This window comes from Pezoporus wallicus, unplaced genomic scaffold (assembly GCF_028554395.1).
Source record: "Pezoporus wallicus isolate ANWC-B61680 ecotype Strahan unplaced genomic scaffold, APGP_CSIRO_Pwel_v1 contig_8702, whole genome shotgun sequence".
NCBI lineage: Eukaryota > Metazoa > Chordata > Aves > Psittaciformes > Psittacidae > Pezoporus > Pezoporus wallicus.
Window position 1 is genome coordinate 1,254,073 of NW_026636754.1, and position 26,350 is coordinate 1,280,422.

At 41.4% G+C, this 26,350-nt stretch overlaps 1 protein-coding gene across 5 annotated transcripts in view; it reads left to right on the top strand.

Annotated features, from left to right (window-relative positions):
* The first annotated feature begins 14,575 nt into the window (after nucleotides 1-14,575).
* Nucleotides 14,576-26,350, top strand: part of B3GNTL1 (UDP-GlcNAc:betaGal beta-1,3-N-acetylglucosaminyltransferase like 1) — a 117,767-nt gene continuing 105,992 nt past the window's right edge. For 3 of the 5 annotated variants that reach the window (XM_057401407.1, XM_057401409.1, XM_057401408.1), the window contains exons 1-4: nucleotides 14,576-14,746; nucleotides 18,930-19,046; nucleotides 19,174-19,273; nucleotides 24,137-24,201. In XM_057401407.1, the coding sequence (XP_057257390.1) occupies nucleotides 14,666-14,746; nucleotides 18,930-19,046; nucleotides 19,174-19,273; nucleotides 24,137-24,201 (363 nt within the window). In that variant the 5' untranslated portion in view covers nucleotides 14,576-14,665. Of the gene's footprint in view, nucleotides 14,747-18,929; nucleotides 19,047-19,173; nucleotides 19,274-24,136; nucleotides 24,202-26,350 lie in introns of those variants that run through there. The other 2 variants (XM_057401411.1, XM_057401410.1) reach the window with 2 other exon arrangements.

Here is a 26,350-nt window from a genome sequence, read left to right on the forward strand (position 1 = left end):
GCCACGTATTTCTGTCAAAGAAGCAACAAGGGAGTCGAGATTGATACTGTACATCCGCAGATAGGAGAGGGGTTAAAGCATTTCCAGATCACCGAGTTTCTTGGTCTCCTGTTGCTCTTTTCAAGTGCCTGTCAGGCAGTTTTGTTAAGGGCACCGCACAGATTTTTCTAGGTGAGAGTTCATAGATGAGTATTAAACATTTACACCCTGCTCACAGTGTGTTTCCCTCGTTAGTACCTTTTAAAACACCTTGCAAAGTGCCCTGGTGCTGTCTGGGAGGATCTGCTGGCTAAACTGGGATATTCCAGTTCTGAGTGCTTCCTGCCTGCTTCTGCACCGGGGATTAAATCCTTTGCAGTGCCATTTGCGGGGTTAGCTTTTCATGTCGTTTTTGTTTGGTAAATTACAGGTACTGTTCTGTTGATGATGATGTATTAACATAATTACAGTAATTCCATCAAATGATGCAATGCATGTAAATATGTAATTAGCATGCAGGGACAACACTGAGCAAAGTGATGACAACATGCAATAAATGCAAAATGCTTTATTCTCCCGGTCATGTGCAGCGACACGGGCTTTAGAGCTCAGTGCCTTGATTATTGCTTTAGAAGGAGATTTTGTTGGAATGTTTTGCTTCCTTCCCTCATACTGGAAAGAAAAGCATACAGAGACAACGTCGTAGGGCTTTATTCCTCCGTGTGTTTAGATGTGAGACCCTCTGCCTGCCTCCCAACTTACTGTATCTGATTTCCTTTGCAATATTCTAACTCACTGCATTTGACAAAACAAACAAGTGCCCAGGCAGCTGCTCACATTACACTTTGGAACTTTGGAAACTGGCTGAAAACTGGGAACTTTACGATACAGAACAGCATGTGCTATTTTGCAGTTGCCACTGCCACTGGCTTTCCTTCTCCCCCTTCAGAAAAGGCAGCAGCATTTAGTTCAGGGGAGCCAGAAAAGTAATGGCAACATGGGGGCTTTGAAAGCCTCTCCTGTCCTCCATGCCCTTATTGATGCTGATGCAGTTCCTTCATCTGACCCAAGCTGATGAGTCTTAGAATGAGCAAAGCCCAGATTTGTGGTCGCAGAGTCAGCATTTCTGGCTGCAGAGCCAGGGCTCATGGCTGCAGAGCCATGCCCAGGTTAAGCCTCCCCCAGTTCAAAAGTGAGGGGCAGAAGGAGATAGGGAACCTCTGCAGAGAAGGGGGCTGCTTGGTTTGCTCATTTGCATCTCAATCCCCACAATGCTCTTCCGGCTACTCACAGCTATTCCATAGTAGTGCTCTTGGCTGAGATCTGGGAACACGCTCAAAGGGTGAGGCAGCTTTTGGATGCACTGAGCTGTTTTCTGTTTGAGCTGTGAAAAGCAAACATCTTTTCAAGAGAGAACATTCTGAACAGTAATTTTTTCACATTTACAATTCAGAAAGAGCAGAACTTCACAGAAATCTGGAAGGAAAATATTGTATAATGTCAAATGGAAACATAAATCCTCTGCAGCAAAGTTTTCACACTACTCTGAAAATAGAAGCCACTAAGTTACTACTATACTTGGCCTAATGTGGCAGGACTGGAGATACAGGTTCTGGAAACAGCTTCACACACTCAAACACTTGAACCCCAATAAAGCTCCATCACCTTCCTCAAGGAGCAACCTGAAAATGAGGATCTACACAGTCACTTCCGACACTTGCTTCTAAATTCACTTTAAATATTTGCTTGTCACAGCTACAAACCCAGGCACCAACAGTGGCAATCTGAAAGGACTCAGAGAGCAGGCGGCTGCAGGAGGAGAACCTGCTGAAGGAGAGATGACTAATTTGCTTTGGTACTTTGGAGAAAACAAAATCAAGCAGTGATTAGAGATGGGCTCAAGCTCAGGTCTGGATTTACATTTTCTTCAAAGCACGGCTGCATTTAGATCCTATGTATTAGGGACAAAACTCCCCTGCCAAGCTGGGGCCTGGCCCCAAGGCACAGTAAGGATACTCTCAGATGCAGGATTTTGGGTTAAGCACATCGCAGCTGAACATGCAAAGCTGGTTTAAACAGTGTGGCAGAGCTAATCTGTTGAAAGGTCTCACTCAGCCTTGCTTGTCCCAAAGGGAATATATATGGGAGAGCTGCAAACTTCTCAAGGGCCTTGCTGGTCATTGCCTAGCCCATGTGCTGGTTTCACCAAGTGTCCCTGTTTTTGCAACTCCCACCCAGCTCCCTCTCAGCTGATTTATTTTCACACTACTCAGCTTGCAGGAGGTGAATCGGGTCCTGTGGTTACAGAGCAGACCCAACAGCTAGTGCATGGTGTGCAGCCTCTCACCGGCTGCCAGCAAGGGAAATCCGAGACTTTAAAAGGAGGAGGGGGAAGGAGGAGAAGCAGGGTATTTTGTGGAAAGGCAAAGCTATAGCTAAGCAGCATGCATGGCAAAGCAGGAGGGAGAAGAGAGTGGTCTAAGAATTCAAACAAGCCACAGAGAGGACAACAGAAAATTCATATAGGTGTAATATGAAAGAAGTAGAGTTTGTAAGGTAAATCCAGCAGACAGATGGGAGCAAGCAGAGTTATAAACCAGGGAGAGGTTGAGCTGAATGGACAGTGGGAAATCTTTGTGTGTAGCAGAGGGGGTACCATGTTACTTGCTCTCATGAAATTAAAATTAGTAATGAAAATACATTCACCCATAATTGCACCCTTATGCCTATTCCTGCTTACTTCTCTCAGTCCTAATATCTGAGCATAGTTGCTATTACTCCTAAATTGCTACTACTCAGGTCTTGCTTTTCTTGGTTTTGTTTCTGTTTTAAATGGTAACATTTTGGCTTTCAGAATGTAACAGAAAATGACACCCATTAAAAGAAACACAAGCAAATCTTTCCTAGAAGCAGCCAGCATTAACTGCGCGCTGAAATAGAGCCATAGGCCAGCAGTACTGCTGATGGAACAGTGTCAGTTTAGGGACTGCATTTTAAAGAGCGAGGCAGCATTGCAGAAGTGTTGAAAGAGGGGGCGGGGAGCGCTGGAGCAGAGCTGCCCCTCTCCCCTTGGACACACAGGCAGCGCCGGGAACAAACAGCTCCCGCTGCAAGCGCAATCCAGCTTCCGCCTCTGGATGTTTGCATTCGGATCCCAACCAGCTCCCACCCGAATCAATGGATCTCGCTGCAGGCGCAAATGGGAGACTGAAAATACCGAGTCTTAATTGTCAGATAAGCAGAAAAACTCCGGGGGAAAAAAAAAAAAACAGTAATCATTATTTGGACAAGTTAATTATAAATAAATAAACAGGTGGAGATGCCCGGACTTGTGATGTGGCCAAACCAGTAGGTGTGCCTCGAGTTACACGTATGGGCTCCCGCTGTGCAGAACACAGGGATGCCACCTCTGCAGGCAGTGAAATCCATTCACCAGGAATACTGGAACATTTAAGGCAAATCAGTAGTTTGGGCAGTGTGTGTATTTTATTTTTTAAATTTCTGCACTTAAAAGAGTTGCTGGCAAATAAATGTCCCTTTCTGCTCATGGTCTTTATTTCCATCTGCTGCATATGGAGAGGAGTAAGACACAGGACTAACACTGGCCTTTAAGCAGGGAGGTCAGGTATGTCCTCCTCGCCGGTGTTCCCTAGAAGCCTCTTTGCAAGACCAGTAACTCAGCCCAGGTAAGAACTGAATCACCTTCTGCAAGTGCCTGCCTCTCCATGCTGACTGCAGAGGGAGACTGACTACACTCCCGGCTTCATTGCTCTTAATATAAGCACCTCAGCCAGCTAAAATACATGCAGATTAGGCAGACTGAGTGAGGTGTCATAATCTTGGCCAAGAAGTCTAAAGTGGAGTAAGGATTAAACCCATGCCCTGTGATAGTGCAAAAAGCATAGTTTATGCTACCAAGGCCCATTTTCCCAAATTTCACAGCTTGGTTTTCATCGAGCCAAGGGCCACAGCATCAGTAGCAATGGCTCCGGTGCTGTCCCCCCTCCACCTCCCAAACACCTTAAAGTGTTTAAGCAACCCAGCTCATGCAGACAGGAACTGCACATCAAACTGAAAAGCACTGAAAGGGATGATGTCTGCACCCAAGCAGCCTATTAGGAGTATCAACAAAGTAACACAAAGCACAAAAGATAGCTAAGAAACACTCATCATTTGCCATCCCACACAGCAGCCCCTATCTCAGGACCTAGGGACCCGGGCAGAGGATTTAGTGCCTAAGCCTAGAGACTCCTCTGGGTTGCAGGCATTAACTCATGCTTGCATGCCTGAGACTGCATGAAGCTGAAGTCAAAACCAAAAACCTCTACAGAGGCCTCAGTATATTGTTGTTCTGGGGATAGTCCTGTGTGTTTCATCCACAAGAATTAGTGTTTTCTTTTCATTTCACAATAACCTAGGTATTCCAAATGTCTGCCAAAAAGCACTCGGAAACCCAGCATTTAATCTGAGGACTTTTAAGAGGACCAGTTGTTTATTTCCACCATCTAATGAACATTAATTTCCTGTTTTAGAAAGTGTAATTCATGCCACTGGTGAAGCTGATATTTATCTTGATGTATATCCTCTTGGCTGGCTTAGTTTTTCATTTTCTCCAGCTCCTCCAGCCTACAAACAGCCTGCAACCTGTAGCCTCAGCCTGTGCAATCAGTAGTGCTGCAAACCCATTCAGAAGTTTCCAGTACTTGGTGGGAGAATCTGATAGCACAGGCCCGAACCCATTAGCATTCACTTCTCATAATAAAAACAAAGCTAAAGAGAGTGTTTGTAACACTGTTCTGAAAACAAGAACATATTTTCCTTTCTGCTTCAGAATTTAGACAAAACTAATGCAAGTTACACTAAACAAATCCAGCCCTTGCCAGGATAAACAAACATTTGCAGTGTTGCTTGTCATGAAATAAAGCCACTGACATGCATTTTAATGCAAGTCTCCTACAAATTGTGCAAAAATAATTGTGCCCTGTGTATTCGTTGCCAGGTTACTAGAAGGGAAGAGGATATTTTTGCAGACATGATGAACTAACAGGGTAAATAATTCAACTTAATCGTTTTCAAATTTCACACTTAATTCTCAACAGCAGGTCTTTTCAGATCCACCTCAGATCTGACGACAGGGATTATTTTAGAGCAAGGCTGACAAGCTCCTGTGAGCCATATTTAGTCCATGGGGTAGTTTTTATATGACAAACTTCCCCCCCACACTAATACAGTAGCAGTTCTAGGGCAGCAAGTGTTGCTCATTGTTAGTAGCAGCACATGGATTTTCACTTCTTCCTAAACTCAATCACTCCCTAAACAAGTGATGTCTTAGCAAATAAAGCAGCATTAACAGAGACAAAACAGAAAGAGCTCCCTGTCCATACCCAATCTGCCTGCACAGTTCTCCTGTCAGTGACATTCTGGGAGAAATAGCACTAATTCCGATTAAAGCAGATCAGGAATTACATTATTACATATTTGCTTAAGGAAAAACAATGGATCAGCTAATGAAATGAGATCTGTGCTGCTCCACGAAGCAGGGCTTTTTGTGCTGCTTTGTGGCAATATTTTCAGAGCAGATGTATCTGAAGGAAGGGGCAAAGGGCCCTGCATCCCTTTTAGCACCACCCAGCTCGACAGCAAGAAAACTCCTCCAAAGAGACCTGCAGTTCAGCTGACAAACTTTCTATTTTGCAGTGTTTCCAGATGACAAACAATACATCTGCTGAACGAGGTTCTGATGGCTTTCAGCTTTTGTTCAAAGCATGTTTTGGCTTTATTAGGTCAGATTACACTCTCACTTAGGTGCCAACAAATCTGAGCACAGAAACTCTCCGCTGATACAGGACTGAGAAGACAAGTGAGGTTCTCTGTCAAAGCTTCCACTCAGTTCCTTGCATGACCTTCTGGAAGACACTTCTCTATATTATGATGCTGAATTTAGTTGGTGAGGAGCTCTGAAAATCAACTGACATAAATTTATGGCGCTCTGCTAGCTTCTTGTGAGAGCAATGGCAAAGGCCAAACAACATGAAAGCTTGAAGGTATGCTGACAGGCCTTGTGGAAGCTAAAAGATCTTCATTTGAAATGTCCCAGGACAGTGACAAGCCATGAAATCTAACAAAACCTGTCAAGAAATGACTAGCAAATTTAGAAGCATTTTTACTTGGAAATACCATGCAGCCAGAATAAATGTTAATATTTTTAGAAGACGCTGTGGTCACCCAAACTCTCTTTTTTTTAATGCTTTTGGGATAAGTCCTTGAAGCAGTATGTATGAAATCTGACCTTTGCCATCTTAGTAATGTATATGTCTATGTATCTCTTGCGTTCTCCAACAGGATTCTGGCTGAAAAGCCAAGCAAATCCATTGAAGGGTAAAAAGATTAGTGTAGGACTTCGAAGGTAAGGGAGGTTTATAGTCATATTACTTTTTTGTGCTTTATCAAAACATGATGGGCCATTTCAAACTAACTACTAGTTGATTATCTTTGTATTTCTAGTTCTATCTCATTTCACGCCTCCCTCACTTCACAGCACTATAACCTTTTTGAATTGCCCTCTGTGATATCCACTCCTTCACTGTTGACCATTGCTCACTTATTCATTGCTTGTTGGATCAGCTGGGCACTTGCACAATCAAGTCTTTGTTATGCTTTCAGACAGGCTGCAAGTCACAATATTGAAGCAGCACAAGGACTGTTTCCTCTGCTGGCATTTAGGAAGACAGCATCCTAAACACATGACTGATATAAAGTAATTATGACAATCATTCATACAACAGCTCTTACTTAGAATGCCTTTTCCCCTTTAATTGTTGTAAGAGACTGAAACCCCCAGAATTCTGAAGAGCTTTTGCAAGCTGGTCAACTGAGAAACAAGGGTTTGCTTCTTTGAGAGCGCAGCAGAGCTCAGGTCTGTTTAATGCATCAGTAGATGATGGCTGGTGATACACAGTTAGTGGGAATCCTACAAGAGCTGCTCTCTCCAACTGCTTAATTGGCCCAAACAAACTGGAATGTAGTTTTCCAACTAATAAGCACTGACAATAATGAAGAGCAACTGCAGGGACGGTGGGAAGATAAAGGAATGCACATACCAATGTTCTGCAACAGTACGAAATGTCAAAGTTCAAGTTTACATGCATAATAACCACAACTGGCACATGGATTGTTGGGTACCTAAATAATCTGAGAATCCAAGATGAGAACACTAAAGAATACAACTTTATACAGGTGGAGGTTTTAAAACAAAATTAAACTTCTCATATGCATTTACAGATACCCCAGTATTTAAAAACCTGCAGGATCTGCTTCTAGGTCAATGCTATCAATGGAGTTGGACACTTATATATCCTTGAATTCCTCCTCAATAGGCAAAGAATTGGATGTAGCACAAGAAGCAAAGCTAGCAAAATGCTATTTTTGGTTGATTTCACTTGAAGTCAAAATGAGGATCTTGGCTTCCAGATCGTGAATTTAAAGCTCACTCTCTCTTGCAGTTCAGAAAAAAAAAAGAAGTACCTAATTTGGGAAGGGAAAGTTTAGATAGAAGTTAAGTTGGGTTGGTTATGGAAAGAATAAGAGTATTCAGCAGAAGCAGATGAGTAAGCATTTTGTCACAGGGAGGGAGAAGTAGAGTCTTTTGTGTATGGTGGTTTATTGCAGGCTCTAATGGCATCGGGACGATGTTACCAGGGAGCCTTCACACAATGGAATAATTTACTGTCATCTCTTATATCCTGCTTGCACAACAATGTAGTCTCTGTAGACCTCCTCCTCAAATAGTTTTGATAGCCAAATTCTATCTGTAATGTCAGAGAAGATATCATAACCCCACCTTAAAAATCACTTTGACACAATTGTTAGCTTATTCACACAAAATTACGGTGAATTGATTATGTCCTTTGGAAGGATTATTACACAGAGAGATTTGCTGAGGTCTGAAAGGCTGCAGACCCTCCTTTCCTTTACCCTTCCTGTGCCCCAGTGCTGGCAGCCCCCATCATCCCAGTGCTTCATGGGGCTATGGCTTCTCCTCAGCTGCCCTGAAGCCAGAGAAGTGCAGCAGTGCTGCGCAGCCGCAAGAGCTGGTGGTGTCCTCACCTCCTGCTCCCCATAGCATCACACACCTCCTCTATCCAACATGAAGATGTCCCTATCATGAGTCTTGACTTCACAGAAGATCTCACATGGGGGCCGTGTCTCTGTCCTTCCCACAACCCAGGACCCACATACACCATTGGATAAGACAGTAACAAGCCATCACAGATACCACTTGCACATCTTGTTGGCATGTTTCCTTGCAGAGCAGGAGGTCCTCAGGTTAGCAGCTTATTTGTCAGGCTGTTCAAAGGCCTTCCTGGCCTTGAGAAGGGTTACATTCAGCAAAGAAAGTACAGAAACATGGAGTAACAGCTTTTCACTGAGCGAGAAGAGTTTCCTGTCTCTGTTCTGCTCACATCTGGTCAATTTTCTGTCAAGAATTACATCTTTACTACTCTTTTACAACACACAGCCAATACAGCTGAAAGGGAGTAAGTTGCTCACTATCCAACCTCTGTACTATCAGCAGTATTATCAGTAACTTCAATGAAGCTGTAAAACTGTTTTACTGAAGATGCGTGAACTGGAAAGAACTTTGAATTTCATAACCCAGAGTGAGTCTGAAGAATTGGCATTTACAGTAAGATGGGAAAACAGTCTTTGCTTGAAAATTAAACAACACTGGAATGGAATTAGTCATAATAAACTGCACTTTAAGACACACTTTCCATAGTAGATTAGTATTTTAAGAATTTTATTAAAAGATATAATAAGATATAATAACGTGTTATTTATAGGGTAGTATTGGGATTTAAAGAGCCTATTGAATTCTGTTTTCAATGAAGATGTATTAAGTAAATGTTGCTGTATTCTCTAGAGCTATACAATTCTTGTAATCTTTTTTATAGAGGCCTTTGGCTAAGTCATAATTCAAAATGTTACTCATTTCCCTTTCTGTCTGTATGTCACATAAAGATGTGCATCCAATACATTGTCTTGTGGTTCTCAGTGTATTATACACATCCCAGTTCCTGTTATATATACATTCCTTTGTAGCTATATGATTTATTTCTTTAAGCACTTTCCCATCTTAAAATGTCAGATGCTTCCTGTGCTTATATACAAAGAAGTTTAAGCTCCCAAAGGTACTGAAGTTCAACAGAATTCTGACTGTGGACAGTATGAATTTACCAGTGAATTGTTGGGAAATGCACAATTGCACCTACTTTCCTCAGCTCTTGAGCAAAAATTCATTTCATAAGTATTTAACACATCAGTCATCAAGAAGATCAAACAGAGGCATGGTTTTGAAAAACAAGTAAGTTAAACTGAACTGTCTAGAGGTTTATTCTTCAAGTAAAAGCTTTGATTCTCAAGGGTTATCACTTGTGGCACACAGGAACTTGTCAAGATTAGGAAAATGGGATTTCAAGGCCAGCTTTTATCTATTTCCATTATCTGAATCTTACTATCTTTTGTAAATAACTTTTTTTTTTTCCCCACCAAATAACTTACTTATAAAGCTTTTCGTGTAAGTAAGGAAAATACCATTATGACTTTACTAGGTTTCAAATTGGTTACTTAATAACAAAACTAAGCTGTATTAACCAGGTGGTTATTGCCTATCACTGCATTCTGCAGCAGACTTCAAATGTTTCTTTTATTGCATTCTCTATATACACACATTATATAGAAGCATTCCTTTATGAAAAGATTGACAAATGAAAGTGTAACTTTGCATAAAGGTTGTTCAAGTATTGGAGCCCTAGGTAAAGAAAAACCTGCATTGATGATCTTCAGCTCTGTGGAAAAACTGTGCCTCTCCCTTGCCACTACTTTATATCCTGCAGCCTTATTGCCACAAGGCCACACTAAACGTAAGAGTATACTCAGTAGCCTGAACTAAAGCAGCTAAGAGGATAGCTTAAGCAGAACAGAGGACCTGCAGAAAACTGCAGTGTGGCCCAGCAGGGTGATGGGAGGACATGAAATGGGGAGCGGGATGACTGGTGGTGGTCAAGAAGAGTGTATGTTTGGAGGTGTGGACTGGTACTGAAATGAATGCCATCTTTCTAGTTTACCCACAAAAGTACTTAAGTCCAGTTCTCCTGTTAACAAAATATTTGTGACATTTGCCAGCTCATTAAAACAACCACAGGCTTCTTCAGATTGACTCATTTAACAAAAAAAAACCAAGCAACAGCAACATCCTTTGTAACGACAGCTAGTGTTTTGAAGAGACAAATGTTTCACACACCACTTCTCAAAAAAGCAACAGAATTTTTCAACAAGATTATTCAACCTCAGTATCTCTAAATTGTAAGAGGCTTTTTCAGAGCAATCAGCCCTGCAATTTCAGCGGAGCATTTGAAGTCTTGAGTACACAGGGAAATTGGCCCAAATAACTCCTAGGTACTAGTCTCCACTAGTAATAAAGGCTCTGAAGGCCAAAGGAAGGCATTAGCAGCACTTGTGCAACTCCCTTAACGGGGCGTACACATGTAACTAATTGGAAACCAGTAAACAATTCTGGTATTGAAGCACAAAGAAGATAATCTCACTCACACTACTTCAGTCATTTTCTTCTCATGTGGCTGACTGGAATAAAACTGCTAAAATACTGTTTCCCTCATGCAGAAAAAGATCTAGGGGATATAATAGATCACAAGCTGATTACGAGTCAACAGTGTCAAGCCATTGTGAAAAAGGCAAACACTGCACTAAGCTGTGCAAACAGGAGTAGGGCCTGCAAGACATGCGAAGTAATCCTGCTTGCCCAGCACTGGTCCAACCTCAGCAGGAACCGCAGGTCTGGCGCTGGGTCTCATCTTCCAGTGGAGATGCAGAGAACCCAAAGAGAGTCCAGATGAGATTGAACACAGAATGAACAGCGAGGAAGGGCTGAAAGAATCAGATGTGCATAACCTTAACAAGAGAGCAGGATGGGAGGGAACTGTGACAGCAACTTGACAATACATAAATAGTGGCTGTGGCGGGGTGCAGGGTGGATAAGGAATAACAGATTTGGGATGGAGTTTGCAAGCCCTCTCAGGCAAACTACGAGTTAACATAGGCATTAGCCAGAAGGCAGCTGAGAGGGAAAGCACAGCTGTAGGGATAAACCGCTGGGGAGAGAGCTGTGAGAGCACCCCTGAAAGCTCAGGGCAGAGCTACAGACTCAGGGGATGCTGGGCTGTGTCCTGTATAAGGGATTCTGGTCTTATCTTTGGCAGGTTAGTTGCCTTCTCATTTGTACTGACTCTATGTCTGATAATGAAATAGTTATTTCTTTGTTAGGCCTGCAAAAAAGCAGGACAGAGTGCTGGGGGTGGTGGTGGTGAGGTTGTTGGTTTGGTTTGTTTTAATAGCCCAGCAAAACTTTTCACATCTGGCCTAAAATGTGGTCAACTTGGTGAATCAGCTGAGGTAGGAGGAAAGGAGGCTAACTTTTGCCTAAGGGAAAGTATTTAAACTACTAACGCTACCTAAACCGGGGAACTGAAGACTTTATTCTGTGAAGAGAGAGAGCAAGGAGCTTCTGTGTAACAGAGGGAAGTCATGCAATAGGCTCAACAAGTCTAAAACTGAGGCAATGATAGGTGTCTGGATGTTTTTGCTAGGGGAAAAAGATCTGGTCCATCCCTTCTAGGTAAAGCATGACCCAGACTAGATGTCTCAGCACCATGGCCAGACGTCCTGTGCTGGGGAGTCACCACCTCCCTGGGGAGATGATTACAATGGCTGATAATTCTCATTCGGAAAATTTTTCTTCTTGAGTCCAGTCAGAATCTCCTCAGCAGTAACTGGTACCCATTACCCCTTGTCTAGATATTAAGAAATTCATTCTAAGGGTAAAGATATTGAGGGCTGCAATAAATTGTCTGAGGATGTTCTGAAACCTCCATTGTTGGAGGAAGGCCTTTGTGAACAGGCTAGTAGTTATTTGTCAGGAATCATAGAATCATAGAATGGTTTGGGTTGGAAAGGACCTTAAGATCATCCAGTTCCAACCCCCCTGCCATGGGCAGGGACAACTCACACTAAACCAGGGCACCCAAGGCTTTGTCCAGCCGGGCCTCAAACACCTCCAGGGATGGAGCATTCACAGCCTCCCTGGGCAACCCATTCCAGTGCCTCACCACCCTAACAGTAAAGAATTTTTTCCTTATATCCAATCTAAACTTCCCCTGTTTAAGTTTATGACAAAGTTGATCCTGTCTTAGGATGGCACGACTGCTAGATGAGCTTCTCAAATCCCATTCTGCCCTATAGTACTATAATAAGAAATACTGCACCCCTCTTGCCACTTAACAGTGATATTTATGAACATAACTGACCATTTTTGGAAGCTCAAAGCATTCTTTGAATAGAAGTGGTTTCAAAGCTAGCTGTAAACTGAATATTTTACCTACTTTGTTGAATGATCCTTTCAATATGGTGTGTTCTGGAAATAATTCAGTAGTGAAACTTACAAATTCAGCAACAAAGGTGTTAGAAGAAAACTCTATACTCACTCAGTCATCCCAATAAAGATATGCCTGAATTAAGTTGCCCACATGCTCCACAACACCAAGAAATTGATTTGTTTGTAAGGATACTCTCTTACCCTCCCAGTTACAGTTTGACCCGTACAAAAAGAAACTAAACCCAAGCCGACTTGGCCTAAAAACCCCAGTGACAGCCTACACAAGGAGTCCTTTTTTTGTCTTTCTTTTAAACTCCCAGTGAATCAGTTGAGATCTGTCCTCACAAGTCAATAGGTCTAAGTTATTCCTACTATAACTAGGCTGTGTCATTTTTGAAATGACAGCTAAATGTAGAAAGCAAAACAACTTTCCAGATACCGTTTCTTTCCATCAAGATGAGGAAACTTTCTACTTGATGGCTCAAGCCTCCAGAATTTGCAGGTTTTAGGTTCACAGTAATGATCCTCAAGAGACTGTTTTATCAGAAATAAAAGCTAAAAACTAGTATGATGAGAAAAGTCTTAAGACTCTGGAATGCTTTTAGCTGCGAGAACTTTCTGTGCTGTTCCTCACCACTCTGAAAAACCCATGAAGCAGAGCAATTGAAAGTACAACTAGGACCAAACCATTTTTGCTTGTTTCTAAATGAGTCTGTCGCGACACCATTAGATCTCTTTCCATTCTGACCCACATGAAAGAGGAACAGGCACTGAAACAATGGACTGTATTTTGAAAACTATTTAATTGCCCAAGAACACAGAAATGCCTGCTAGGTTTTCAAAAGCCAGTAGGTAACAACTCTCACAATGGAAGCTAGATGCCTAGGTTGCACTGAAAATCCCCCTGAATGGTTTCTGCATGCTTGTGGGCCTTTAAAAGTCTGTCCAAAATCCCCCTAAATGAGAACCACGTTTTAAGGAGATGTTTGTATTTAATTACCCTCGGTGGTCAGCTGCAGAGTATAACATTGCTGGTGGTTTTGGTCGGTTCTGTGCTCTCCTCTGGGAAGGAAGTATGGGGTTTGCTCTGCGTTTTGTAGACTGCTTCACATAATGAGGCACTGGTCCCTGACTGGGACTTTTGTTTGGTTCAGAGCGAGTAAAGCAATACTCTGCTACACTTTCTTAGATAACGCAAGGCATGCAGGCAGCATCGAAGTGCTCTCAGCCTTCATGGCCAGAGAAAGCAATGATCGTATTCAGCAGTGCTGTTCACAGAGAGATTAAACTGAGGCTGGATGGAGAGAAGCCGTGTAGATAACTTGAAATAGATTCCGAGGGTGAATTACTGCTTGGCTGTCGTCCTCACCTCCTCAGCTCTGTGACTGGTGTGCCAGAGAACACTTTAAGATAACTCTGCTCTGTTTGCTGCTTGCATTGTCTGGCTGTTGAACGCTCTTCAGATAAACAAGGGATAATCTCTGGATTTTGCTCAACAAGGATCGCTTTGTGCAAAGTTTAAAACAGGTTGTTGTACAGGGCCTGCTCTTGCTGTACCTTTTAGCTGTGAATACTTCCAGGGGACCAAGTGGCTGCACATGTAAGTAAATGATCGATAATGGTATCACTGCAGCCAAGAAGTATTTCCTCGTTTTCATTGGAAAAGGCCCTGGTCGCACTGAGCAGCCCAGTGCTGACTGGAGAGACACATGTAAAACACTGCCATTAGAGAACGGGTGGGAAACCGCAGGCACCGCTTATTTAACTAATTGCTGCCTCCACAGAGAAGACCTTCAGCTGCCTGCGGCTCGACCAGCGCACCCGGAGCTGACACCTCGCACCTTTAAAGCTTTAAATCGCCTCACGGGGCCCTCCAGCCCCAGGCCGAAGCCGTTCCCGGCCTCCCGGCCCGGCCTCCCCCTTCATCGCCTCGCTGCTCGCCGCCGGCCTAGCCCGTCGCCCAAAGCAGCTTCCGGCCGCCGGAGCCATCCTTGTTCCTCTGCCCCGCGCGCGTTGAGGCAGCTCCCGCTGGAGCGCGGGGCGGGAAAGGCCTGAAGGGACGAGGCGGCGGCGGCGCGGGCGTGAGGAGCGGGAGCGGCGGGGCCTGTTCCCGGGGAGGAAACCCCGGGCGGGGCGGGGGGGGGAGACCGGCAGCACCCCGCGGGCACCCGCTTCCACCCCGGCCTGGAGCTCCGGCTCCCCCAGGCCGTTCCGGAGTGAGAGGCGGAGGCTGTCATGGCGGAGGCGGGCAGAGCTGGGGCCCGCCGCCCCGTGCCCCCCCGGCCGCCGGCGGGCCGAGGCTGCGCCGTCCAGGTGGTACGTGTCAGGCGGGCTGGGGCTGAGGGAAGCCGGGGCGCCGGGCAGGCCGGGCCGGGTGGACAGCTCGGGGCTGAGCCCCGGGTCCCGCTCCCTGCTCCCCGCTCCCCGCGGTGCTCGCCGTGGAGGTGTGTGGGTGCAGCGGTTGCTCGGTGCAGGAAAGCAGCGGGGTTTGTGGCTCAGCCTCGGCTATGTGCCGCCTGGCCCTGCACAGTGACGGGCCGGCGTTATTAGTGCTCCCTGTAACAATGTTTGGGTTTATTCTTAATTATTACTATTTTTTCACGTTTATACACATACAACTGTTGTGGTTTGGCAGTGATTTAGGTTTAGTGAGCCAGCTATCTGAAAAGCAAACCCATAGAGATCAATAGGCAAGCAAAAATGATGGACAGCTTCACAGAGTCTCGCATCCTAAAGGCAGGTCAAAGTTTGTGGCCTGAAAAGTCTCTCTGGGTTTGTTTAAAGTAACCCGCGTAGGAGATGTGGCAAAACGAGTGTGCTTCTGCCAGCAGCCGTGAGTTTCTAAATGGCTTGAAATAATGACTCGTATGAAAACTGTTTAAAAACAGTGGTTTCTGATTAATCTGGAATCTTCAGCAGTGTGAAAGTGATTTTTAAAATAGATTTCCCACACTCCGATGTGGAAGTGGGCGTCTGTTTGCCCTGAAATTTGTGGAAAGTGAAAGTAAGTTTACACTTTGGAATTGGTCAGTAGGTATCTTCTTAGTGAAGGATGCTGGTGGTAATACCAGCAACAAGAGAGCTCTTGGATTCAAAGCATTCTCAAGTGCATGGTTTCTGACACTGGTTTTTAAAACCTCACTTTTTTCTCCTTCTATCTTGTGGTTGATGTGTTGGTTTTCAGGCCTAGCTGAGGGAGGACGAGAGTGGTTTTTTTTTTTTTTGTGAATACATTTGTAGAAGGAAAGGGATTGAGCTGCCTTTTAACCATTTCACATTCTGCCATCTTTGCCATATATCAAAATTCATTTTGCAGCAAAGCTGGGAATCATCATCTTCAGCTTAGTGATAGCAAAACAGCACTACTAAAAAGATCCGAAATTGTTTCAGGTCTTACTCTAGAGTATCAGAAGTTCAGGAAAAACCAGGTAGTGTCACAATGCTCAAAACCTCACTTGGAATACTGAGACCTCACTTGGAGCATTGTGTGCCGTTCTGATGTCCTCAACATAAAAAGGACATGGGACTGTTGGAACAAGTCCAGAGGAGGCCACGAGGATGATCAGGGGCTGGAGCACCTCCTGTATGGAGACAGGCTGAGAAAGTTGGGGCTGTTCAGCCTGGAGAAGAGAAGGCTGCGTGGAGACCTCATAGCAGCCTTCCAGTATCTGAAGGGGGCCTTTAGGAATGCTGGGGAGGGACTCTTCATTAGGGGCTGTACTGATAGGACAAGGGGTAACGGGTTAAAACTTAAACAGGGGAAGTTTAGGTTGGATATAAGGAAGAAATTCCCTCCTGTGAGGGTGGTGAGGCACTGGAATGGGTTGCCCAGGGAGGTTGTGAATGCTCCATCGCTGGTGATGTTCAAGGCCAGGTTGGACGAAGCCTTGGGTGACCTGGTTAAGTGTGAGGTGTCCCTGCCTATGGCAGGGGGTTGGAACTAGATGATCTTAAGGTCCTTTCCAACCCTAACTATTCTATGATTCTATGATTCTAAAACCAGATCATGGTTCTGTATATTAACTGTTGTGCTTGGCTTACAGGCTGTGAGGATGTTCCTCTGTTGGATCCTACTATGAATTGTTCTCTGCTAGTGAAAGGACAATTCTGACTCAGTTGTCACTCAGTTGATATTCCAATGACAAAAATACGTTACTTGTTTCAATTTGTGTCCCTGTGTTCACTCAAAGTTACTTTGCAGGAGCTTTGTGTATTTTTGTAGTTCAATATTATAGTACCAGTTTTCAAATATATGAAAGGCTACTGCAAAGGGAACTGGAATAATAATCCGTGCAGAGACCAGGAAGTGGTAGTTGGCATAAATTGCAGCAAAATTACTTCAGCCATTTGGAAGATGGTATGCCAGGTCTCCTTTATGCCTGCTTTTAGAGATTGCCTTAGCAAGGCTGGTGTTTCTGTCCCTGGAGATGTTTGTCAGCTTTAGTTGACATGTTTTGGGACAGAAGAAGTAGAGACTGTCTCTTGAGGTTACTGCCAGCTCATTGGGGGTTTTTTGATATGAATCCATAAGTGCAACAGTGCCCTGGTTGATGCTTTCCCCTCCTTAAATGAAATAAGGAGACTGAAGTGTTCTGGTACAGTTACTTGAGGATCAAGGCCAGTTTATGAATGCCTAGTTCAGGACAAGTACCAGCTGCAAATTTTGTGTTTCATACTAATCTGTTATGAGTTTTTATGTTAAGTCCTGAGTACCTTAGTGCAGTGAGGTACTTATGGATGCTTTTACACGTGCTACCATTAAAGTATTGTTTTCAGTTCAAACTAAACTGAAGTCCAAACTTTATTGTGGTGTTTTGCCCTGCTGTCCTGAGTTAAACCAGGAGTTCATTATGAGGAAATAAACCAAAGAAGTTCCAGTTTTGTAATTTTCAAGACAATATTGAGCTGATTTGTGATGCAATAGTTACAGTTTTACAGAGTTAATCAGAAAACATTGGCAAATGATTTGTTTTTCTGGATGTGAAAACCTGTGGCTAGTTTATATGGTCATTGGAAGACTTGGAGAACCCTTTTCTTTCTGAATGAATATGTTAGATTGATTAGTATAAATGCATAGGGTTGCATTTTTATTGCCATCTAGACCTAAATGATATTAAAATTCAGAGTTGATATATATTGGTTTAGAATCTCATATTTTTGCTTGTTCTTTTAGTCTCAAAGTTCTGATTTTTTTTTGTCTGTATGTTGGAATTATTTGGTAATTAATTTCATATTTTTGTTTTTATTTCTCCTTCTACTTATTTATCTCTCCAAAACAGAAGTCAAAGACCTGCTTTGCTTAAAACTTTAGACAGATTTCCTCCTACTTCTTTTAAATACCCCTTTCGCCTCCTACAGCATCCTGCCAAAAATCAGGTTGTTCATTCAATTTAGACAACAATAGTCTTAATTTTGCTATGGAATGTTCTCACATTTCTTCTTTGTGAGTTTTCTACTGCTGTAGAAAAACAAAAGCATGCACCAAATCTTCCTACTCATGTATGATTTGCCTGTATTTGCAGTGTACATGTACTCACATGTCACTAAATCTTGATTAATTAAATTTCAATATTCTTCTAGTATTTTGTTTTGTAAGATCCTCACATGCAATAGGAACTAACCTTCTGTTTCTTCAACTTGCGTGTTTATGGTTACATCACTTGATGAGTTGAAGTTCTGTTTCTAGGAACTTCTTAAAATGTCCAGTGAGACTTTTTACAGGTTACTTGGGTTCTTTGCCTTAAGTTTCCCATCTAGAAGAGGCCTTAGCAGGTACAGGTTTGGCCTTTCCCTTTACAAGCATAGCCAGAATGTTTATTTTTGAGATACTGAAAGAATTTGGGGGCAATTGTTGGCTTTTGGGGGGCTAATTAGAACAGTGGTGAGTAACTGAACAGAAAAATCCCTCATCTCTGGTTTCTAACCAGTTTTAAAATACTTCAGGTAGGTTTTCATGCTTTGCATGTGTGTGGCTGAACCAGTAGAGGCTGTAATAGGAAAGCTTGAAGTTGAAATCATAGACTATGGAAGTATGGCAAACGGCATCTAATGTGCTTAATAGCAGTTTTAAAAAGAGCCATTTTAAGAAACATGGTTAGAGCCCAAGGGTACAGGCTGCATATATGAGCATCTCCTAGTAAGTAGTGAGCTTAGAGTGTCCTAAGAAATACAGGAATACTAGAAATAGGTTAGTGTGGTGTTGCAGATGTTTTGTTTGTGTTTTTTGCTTCAGTAGTCTCTTTCCTTGGAGATCTACCAACAGCCATTTTATAACTTAAAAAATGAAAAAGATAGCTTGATAAAGAAGAAAGTCAATCATATATTTAGAATTAAAAGAGAGGATCTTTGCCTTCTTTTTTATTTTTAAGTGCATTTTTTTTTTGTGAAGAGTTTCAGCAAGATCTGGCACTTGCCCTTTTTAATGAATATTCTTATAGTGTAAGTAAACAAAAATAGTGCATACTGACATACACTGGAATTTTCGTTTCTTTCCTTGTAGTCTGTCATCGTGCCTGTTCACAATAGTGAATGCTGGTTAGATGAATGCTTGAAGTCAGTTTGGGAACAAGATTTTAAAGGAACTATGGAGCTGTCTGTTTTTAATGATGCCAGTGAGGTATGTTTCCAACCTTATTTAAGATACTGCCCAAGTAAATACTGTCTCTGATAGGAATCTTTGGTTTGGACTGTGTTTGGTTCACCATACACTTAAAAAGCTGCTGTCTGTGTCATCATTTTTCTAGGATGCTTCAGCTGAAATAATTGAAAAATGGAAGATGAAGTTGGAAGATGCTGGTGTTCCAGTAATTGTTGGTAGCAATGATTCATCTGAACCTCGAGGCGGTATGTAGCTTAATAGTGATTCTTTTGGAGAGTTAGCTTCTTATCGCAGGCATCTTGTATTTTTTAGTTTGAAAAGTGTCTTTATAGCTACTTGCATTGCAGTGTTAAAAAAACAACCCACAATGTGTTCCAGAGCTCTCTGTTCAAAACCTCATTCCCAATTAAAATTTGGCCCTGTTGGTTTTGGTTCTGTAGGATTTGTTTATATGTCCAGGAAAGAAGAACTTGGCTTAACACTCATGCTACTCTGCAAAAGAATTTTGTTTAGTTGTAGTATACACAGTGGTGGTAACACTTACAGTTTTACTTTGGCTTTCAGAGATCTGAGTCATCTTCAGGAGATGGGGTTTAAGAAAAAAGAAACCTAAAATTTCTCACAGAAGGATTTAAAAAGTAAATGCAGAATAGACCCTGAAATAGAACAAAATACGTTTTTGCTTTCTCTTTTGATGATCAGATCAAAACAGAGGTTTCAGAAAAGTTTTGATGTGAGCTAAAAACTCTCACTAAATTCCTACCTGTTTAGACAAAGAGCTAAACCAGTATGTTTAGTGAGCTACAGAAAAGGTGTATGATGTGATTCCGTGTCAATTTACATGCTAATATGAATTGCATTTACCCCTGGAGGAGATAACAAACGAATTTCTCTAAGAGTTCTTCTTTTGCTTGTTTTGGTTATGTTAAGGTTTGGGTTTGTTTTTTTTTTTTTTTTTTTAGCAGACAAGCTTGCTTAACTGTAAAATAGAAATAAAACATACTGCTCTTTGAAGAAGCTAGTGTTAGTCTGTATTCCAAAGGAGAGCAGCAGGACAAACCAAGCAGAACAGGGTGTTCACATTGTGTATAGGAGTTGTATATCTAATCATTCTGGATTTTTGTGGGAGTAGACAGGTAAGACCTGATAGAAAATTGGTTCCAAATGTGTGTCTTTCCAGTTACTTCACTTAAAAGGCACACTTTGGAAACACTGTAATGCAAAATCTGGTCAGTTTCTGTTTGTTGGGTGGTTTTTTTTTTTAACAAAATACCCCTTTTGTAACTGAAAGAAACCCAGGCTTATTACAGATAGCTCAAAATGATCTTTTTACGAAAAAGCCCAGTTCTTTTTCAGAAGGTTTAATTATCATCCAATGTTGAAACATGCAGAAAAATTGGAATTTGTGCACTAAATCTGCACATTGGTACAGGCCCCTGGCTTTATTTACTATCATTTCTTTTGACTACGGACTTATTTAAAGCTGTTTTTTAAACAGTTGTCAGACCTAGCAATACTGAACTAATACAGCATAACTGTTGCTATAAATATTTGAAGTATTTTAATATTTCTAGCATGAACTGATGTTGTTTTGACAGCGTAGCTTTCAATATTAGCATTATTGAGCTGCTGATGACAAAAGACAGACAAGATTCGTAGAGGGAATTTTTCTCCTTTGGACAACAGATAAAGCAATGTCAAGAATTCCTTGTATTTCTGGAAATTTATCTATCTTCCTGCACCCCCCTCTCCAACTATTGGATGATCAGTCTCTTTTCAGATTGTACTTCCCTTAGTTGATGATCTAGAAGCTAGGTAGGATGCAGTTGTGTGTAAACTGGGTTTTAGTTTGCACGCAAGTACAACATTTTGGCAGTAATTCATGCTAGAATTCTGAAGTCAGTTCACCTTCGCACTTTAGAAATGTGAACCTAAAACTGAATTGTGAACTATAGGGAGCATATTGTGCCATTAGGGATATATCAGGTTATTTTTGGTTTTAACTTGCATTTGTTAGTGTTGGGATAGCTGAAACCTGAACAAATGTTTAATAAATTGGGGGTGGGGGATGCAGCTGTGAGCATTGTTTTAAGTAATAGTATGAAATGCAGAGTTTTTTAAAAAAAACAAACCCAAGCTTATTCATGTGGAAGTCACTCTCAGGTCACCATTAAAATGAGGACATCTTTTCTTCACGGTTGTTACATCTTAGGAGCAGGTTACTTGAAATCCATAGTATTTGTTTGCTTTCAGTGATTTACTTTTATTATGTTAAGGACTAGTTACAACTGTAAGGAGTCTTTCCTTTAAAAGAAGATGCTTTAGTACAGAAACAATGTACTAGTCAGGCTTCACATCTTCAACTATTTACACAAGATTAGGATTTATTCCTGATTCTTTTCTAGCATGTAAAAGAAAGGGGGGGAACCTAGAAAAAAGAAAGGGTCACTTGCCTAAAAAAAGGAAACCTTTTTCTTTCCAAGAGTGAGGAATGTTAATATCTCACTGAGGCTTAAGTTTTTACGGCTGTAACCATGGTGACAGGCTCTTTTCACCAAGTAAGCAGGCCTTACAAAACTCAGAGACCTGGCACAAACTTTGCATTTTGTTCAGCAAAGTAATATGAAAGAAATTTTTTTTCCTCATGCCAAGCATAGGATTTGTTGTGCTGAAACCAGTTTTAGTATCTAGTTTCTTCCATGGGAAGTTACATCTCCCTTACTAATAACCTCTAAAGTATGTGTGTTTTCTTCTATCCCCCTTAAAAAAATGGCTGGTATAGTAAAAGCTTCAGGATGATTTCTGTCTTAATGTTAGAAAGAAACATGTTCCAACTTTTTCTCATAACAAATCATAAAGATTTCAGTATTTTATGTAAAGTGGTTTATTTTAAAAAGAGATCTGAAATATTTCAGAACATTCATTGAGTAATATAATTGTCATCTTGTAGTTGCCTTTAGCTGCCTTCTCTTTTTTTCCTGCTGATTCCTAGTTCTTCATTATTTTCTGCTGAAGGTTGCTGAAATATCGGGTATACTAATGATAGCATTGAAATACAAGTACAGGCTGCTTTACGGCTGGTAATGATGTGTGAAAGTAGTGATTTCATTGATGTTGGGCAGGTTTAGTTCTGTTCTGTTCTTCTACCTCTCGCTTGTGTAGGGACCTCCATAGTGTTGGGGGTTTGCTTGTTTGGCATGTCCAGACCTGCTAACTTTCATCAGTTGTTTCCCACTAAAACTGCTCATGCCAGGTTTCAGCTCTGCTGTTGTGGTAGCTACTGACTTTGCCAGCTGCTTTTTTACTGCCAATAGGAAGGAGAATGAGAGTAACTGTATATGTGAGATTAGATGTTCATATGTGTCTAAAAAGGTAATATACTGTAAGATAGTAAGCCTGAGAAATCCATGATTATAAGAAGGTAAGGATTAAAATACTCAAAATAAGTACGAAAAGAATAGCACAATTATGAGGAGGAGCCTTCATTTGTAGTATTCTGTTGGTAGTTGACATAATGTTCCTTTGAGGCAGTAAGAAATGCAGTCATAAGGCTTTTTCTGTACTTGGACAACTCGGCAAAATAGCCAAGGAGCATGCACATTAAAACTAAGTGAACCTTTGAGCCCACTTAAATTTGTTTCCTGAGTAAACTTAAACCTGTATCACAAAAAGAGTGGAGAATTACAGAATTCTGCTTTTTTCAAATGCAAAAGCAGGAACTTTAGAGACAGTATTATTTAAAATGATCCTGCTTCACTTCATGGTGAGATTTTTCTGGCTTTACGATTCCAGATTTTTCTATTAAAGTATAAAAACCCTACAGTATTGCATATCTTCACCTCATTTGGTTCGCATGTCAGGGCAATCTTTTGCTGTATTCCTTTGACTGGGTTCCATAAATACTTTAAATGAAGCTTAAATGTTAGGTATTATGACCAATTGGAATTCATATGGCACTTTTCAGAATAACTCTGGATATACGTGGTCTCTTCTTATAATGCTGCCTGGGAGAAGAGTTCAAAGACCATCATGTTCTTGGGTAGGTCTTGTCTACATGCAAAAATATTCCCAGATAAAACAACCTTGCAGATGAACTCAGTTTACCACTGAAATACATCTTCTTGCTGGTTGCTGTAGTCCCATCCTTACCCTTGGCTGTGTATTGCTGCTCTGTCCCCCCTCCTTTTTTATTTCTGCCCTGGCATTAGTTTGACCTGCCAATGCTGTCATCTGCTTCCGAAATTAAGCTGACAAAAGGTTTTCTTTCAGTTCAACTTCCTGAAGTGACTTGGTAAAAGATTCAGCAAGGGTCAGGGGGTCAGAAACAAAAAGACTGGATGCCAGTGTTGTCAATTGTCTAAATCTGTATTTCAGTGTCTTTGATAGATGGTATTATATGTGGTATTAAATAAGCCAGGTTTGTGCTCATTGGTTATGTATTCTGCTTTGGTTCCCCTCTGCATTACCTGTGCCATTACACTAATGGCACAGGAAGTTTTTTGTATTTACATACTTTATATTTAACGAGCATAGTGGAACAGAACAGAACTTCCCTGATGGGTATAACAGGTTAGCTCTTATTCTTTCTTTTCAAGAAAGAGCTCTTATAGCAAGCTCTTATTCTTTCTTTTCCTTCTTAAGATTTGTTATTATTTGTTAGAACTGAAGAGATGAATGTATATACAGCCAGGGGTTTTCAGCATCTGCTCATTGCAGGGGGTTGCACTAGGTGACCTTTAGGAATCTCTTCCAACCCAAGCCGTTATGTGACTATATGATCTGAGGTACTGGATGTGGAACCGAGATATAGCTGACTCTTCAAGGTAGATATTGCAGATTATATTCTTCTAGTACTAGCAAAAGTAGCCCAAGTTTATTTGGTGGTAGAATTATAACACATGGAACTGATAATCACTCAGAGAAGATGACTGAAATAGGCATACTGATTAACTATTTACAAATGACCTTGCTTTAAATATGGAAAAATCATGTACTTCCCGTGATCCTGATTTTTGTGTTTCCTTTCATCTGTTCCTGATGGTAGTAAGATTAAAAAAAAATACAACAGTAAAGCCAGCCACATAATTTTATCTTTGTTTTTTCAACAGTTGGGTTTGCTAAAAATCAAGCAGTCATTCAGAGCTCGGGAGCCTATCTCTGCTTTCTGGATTCAGTAAGTGAATACATTTTGTCTAAGTTAGTTTTGTCAATAAAATTCTTTATTTTAATGTAATTGTTGGTTTGCTTTAAAGATAAGCTGTTGAAAGATGTTGGGATGTTAGACATGTTGGTTACCATTTATAGCTGTAAAGGTGTCTTCCAACCTGTAGCAAGCCTACAGGCTCACACTGTTCCTTGATCCTATTGGATTTCACAAGCTGTTATGAGCAGGGTTGGTATTTAGGTGTTTTCAGGATTTTTCTTTCCCACATTCTTCAGGAAAATCATACTAATGAGCAACTAGGAGCTGATCTGCTGCTTTTTTGGGTGCAAAATATGAGAAATCTCAGCTTCCATCTTGGAATTTTTTTCCTGTCTTTGTTGCATACCTCCTGTGAACCCCTTCAGCTCACTAACCCACAGATAACTATCTGACTTTCTGCAGCCTAATACGCAGTGAAGGGCTTCACAACTGTGTATCCGAGGAATCTGAGGAATGGTGCCATGTGGCTGGGATCAGGCAGGAGCAGGACCTTAAAGGCTCACTTGATCTTGTGTAATTTCACCTGAAGATTGATTCTTCCTTCTGAATTGGAACTGAACGATGGTTTAGTGTGGTACTAGGATTAATTGGCTGCTGAAAGCGTAGGTTTTCAGGTAGGAGTCAACTTAATGTTATGATTGTGCTTAGTAGAAAGTGTCATGAGAGCAGGGATGTAAAATTAACAGCCTTAAAACCACACAGGTTTTAATTTGGGTAATCTTTCAGTTTGCAACTCCATTTGTTGTATCAGCTAGATAGAAGGATGGTTTTTGTTGTGTGTTTAAAGTCTTGTGAATTAATCAATGTACTGTTGCAAGACATGGTTAAGTGCTGGTATATTTCTTCTGATCGAAGGCAATGCAGCAGAAATTTCTTATTTAAGAAATTAAGTTTTACAGGTGGCTTTGCTGGCCTTTATTCTTGCTTTTATTAATTTATCACCATATTTAGCAACACAGTGTGCCTTTTAAAACGAGTTTGAGTTTATCCTGGCTTCCCTTTACCAGTTTGTTGGTTTGAGGTGTTTGTTTATTTTGCAGAGTGTATTTCATGCAAATCTTTGTGTGTAAGTTCATGGAGGGTGAAGCTTTGAAATGCATGTGAGTATATATTGAATACACAGGACTCACAGGACATATGCAAATTAATGGTGTCTGAAAAGGCCAATTTCTCATACATGCATACAAAAAAATGTATTTTATACCCAGTGCTGAGCATCAGTGGCTACTTCATAAACAAATTATTTTGAGGAAATATGAAGAGAAAATGTGCTGCTCTGTTTCTGATTACCTGACTCAGCATAACTTGTAAGAGTGGAGGGCATCAGAAATTATGCCATGAAGTAACAGGAGTAATCCCAGTTTTGTTGAGATGAATGAACTTGGGATCCAGTTCCTTTTGCTTTACTTCATTGCTGACTGAAGTGAGTGAGACATTAACCTACTATTCTCTTGTCCCATGGAGCTTTTTATCTTCTATCTCAAATCTGTATAGGGTAATTTGCTGAGGTGAATTTTGGATTAGTCTTTCTTTTCAATCCTGGCAGATGTACTTGGCTGTAAATCACAGGCAGTAAACTAGTGATACATAGTGATGGCACAAGAGATGGTGGGTTTGACAGGGGAAGTTCAGATTAGATATCAGGAAGCTCTTTACTGTGAGGGTGGTGAGGCACTAGAACAGGCTGCCCAAGGAAGTGGTAAATGCTCCATCCCTGGCAGTGTTCAAGGCCACGTAGGACAGAGCCTTGGGCGACCTGGTTTAAGGCGAGGCGTCCCTGCCTATGGCAGGGGGTTGGAACTTGGATAATCGTAAGGTCCTTTCCAACCCAAACTATTCTATGATTCTGTGACACTAGAATATTAAATTGTTTAGATGAAATTTTCATAGAGTTCCCTTCGGATTTCTTCACTTGTTATTTTGCATACTTATGGTATGCATAATGCCATAAACACCTTGGAGTGTTTATACAGTATGCATCTTCATGCTTCTGTGTTGTTTCTCTTTGCTGGCTGTGCAGGATAAGGAAACATTAGGGAAACAAATTAGAACTCTTAAGGAATGTAGAAGTGATGACTCTGGATTCCTGCAGTATTCTCATTAGCATTTATATTTAATA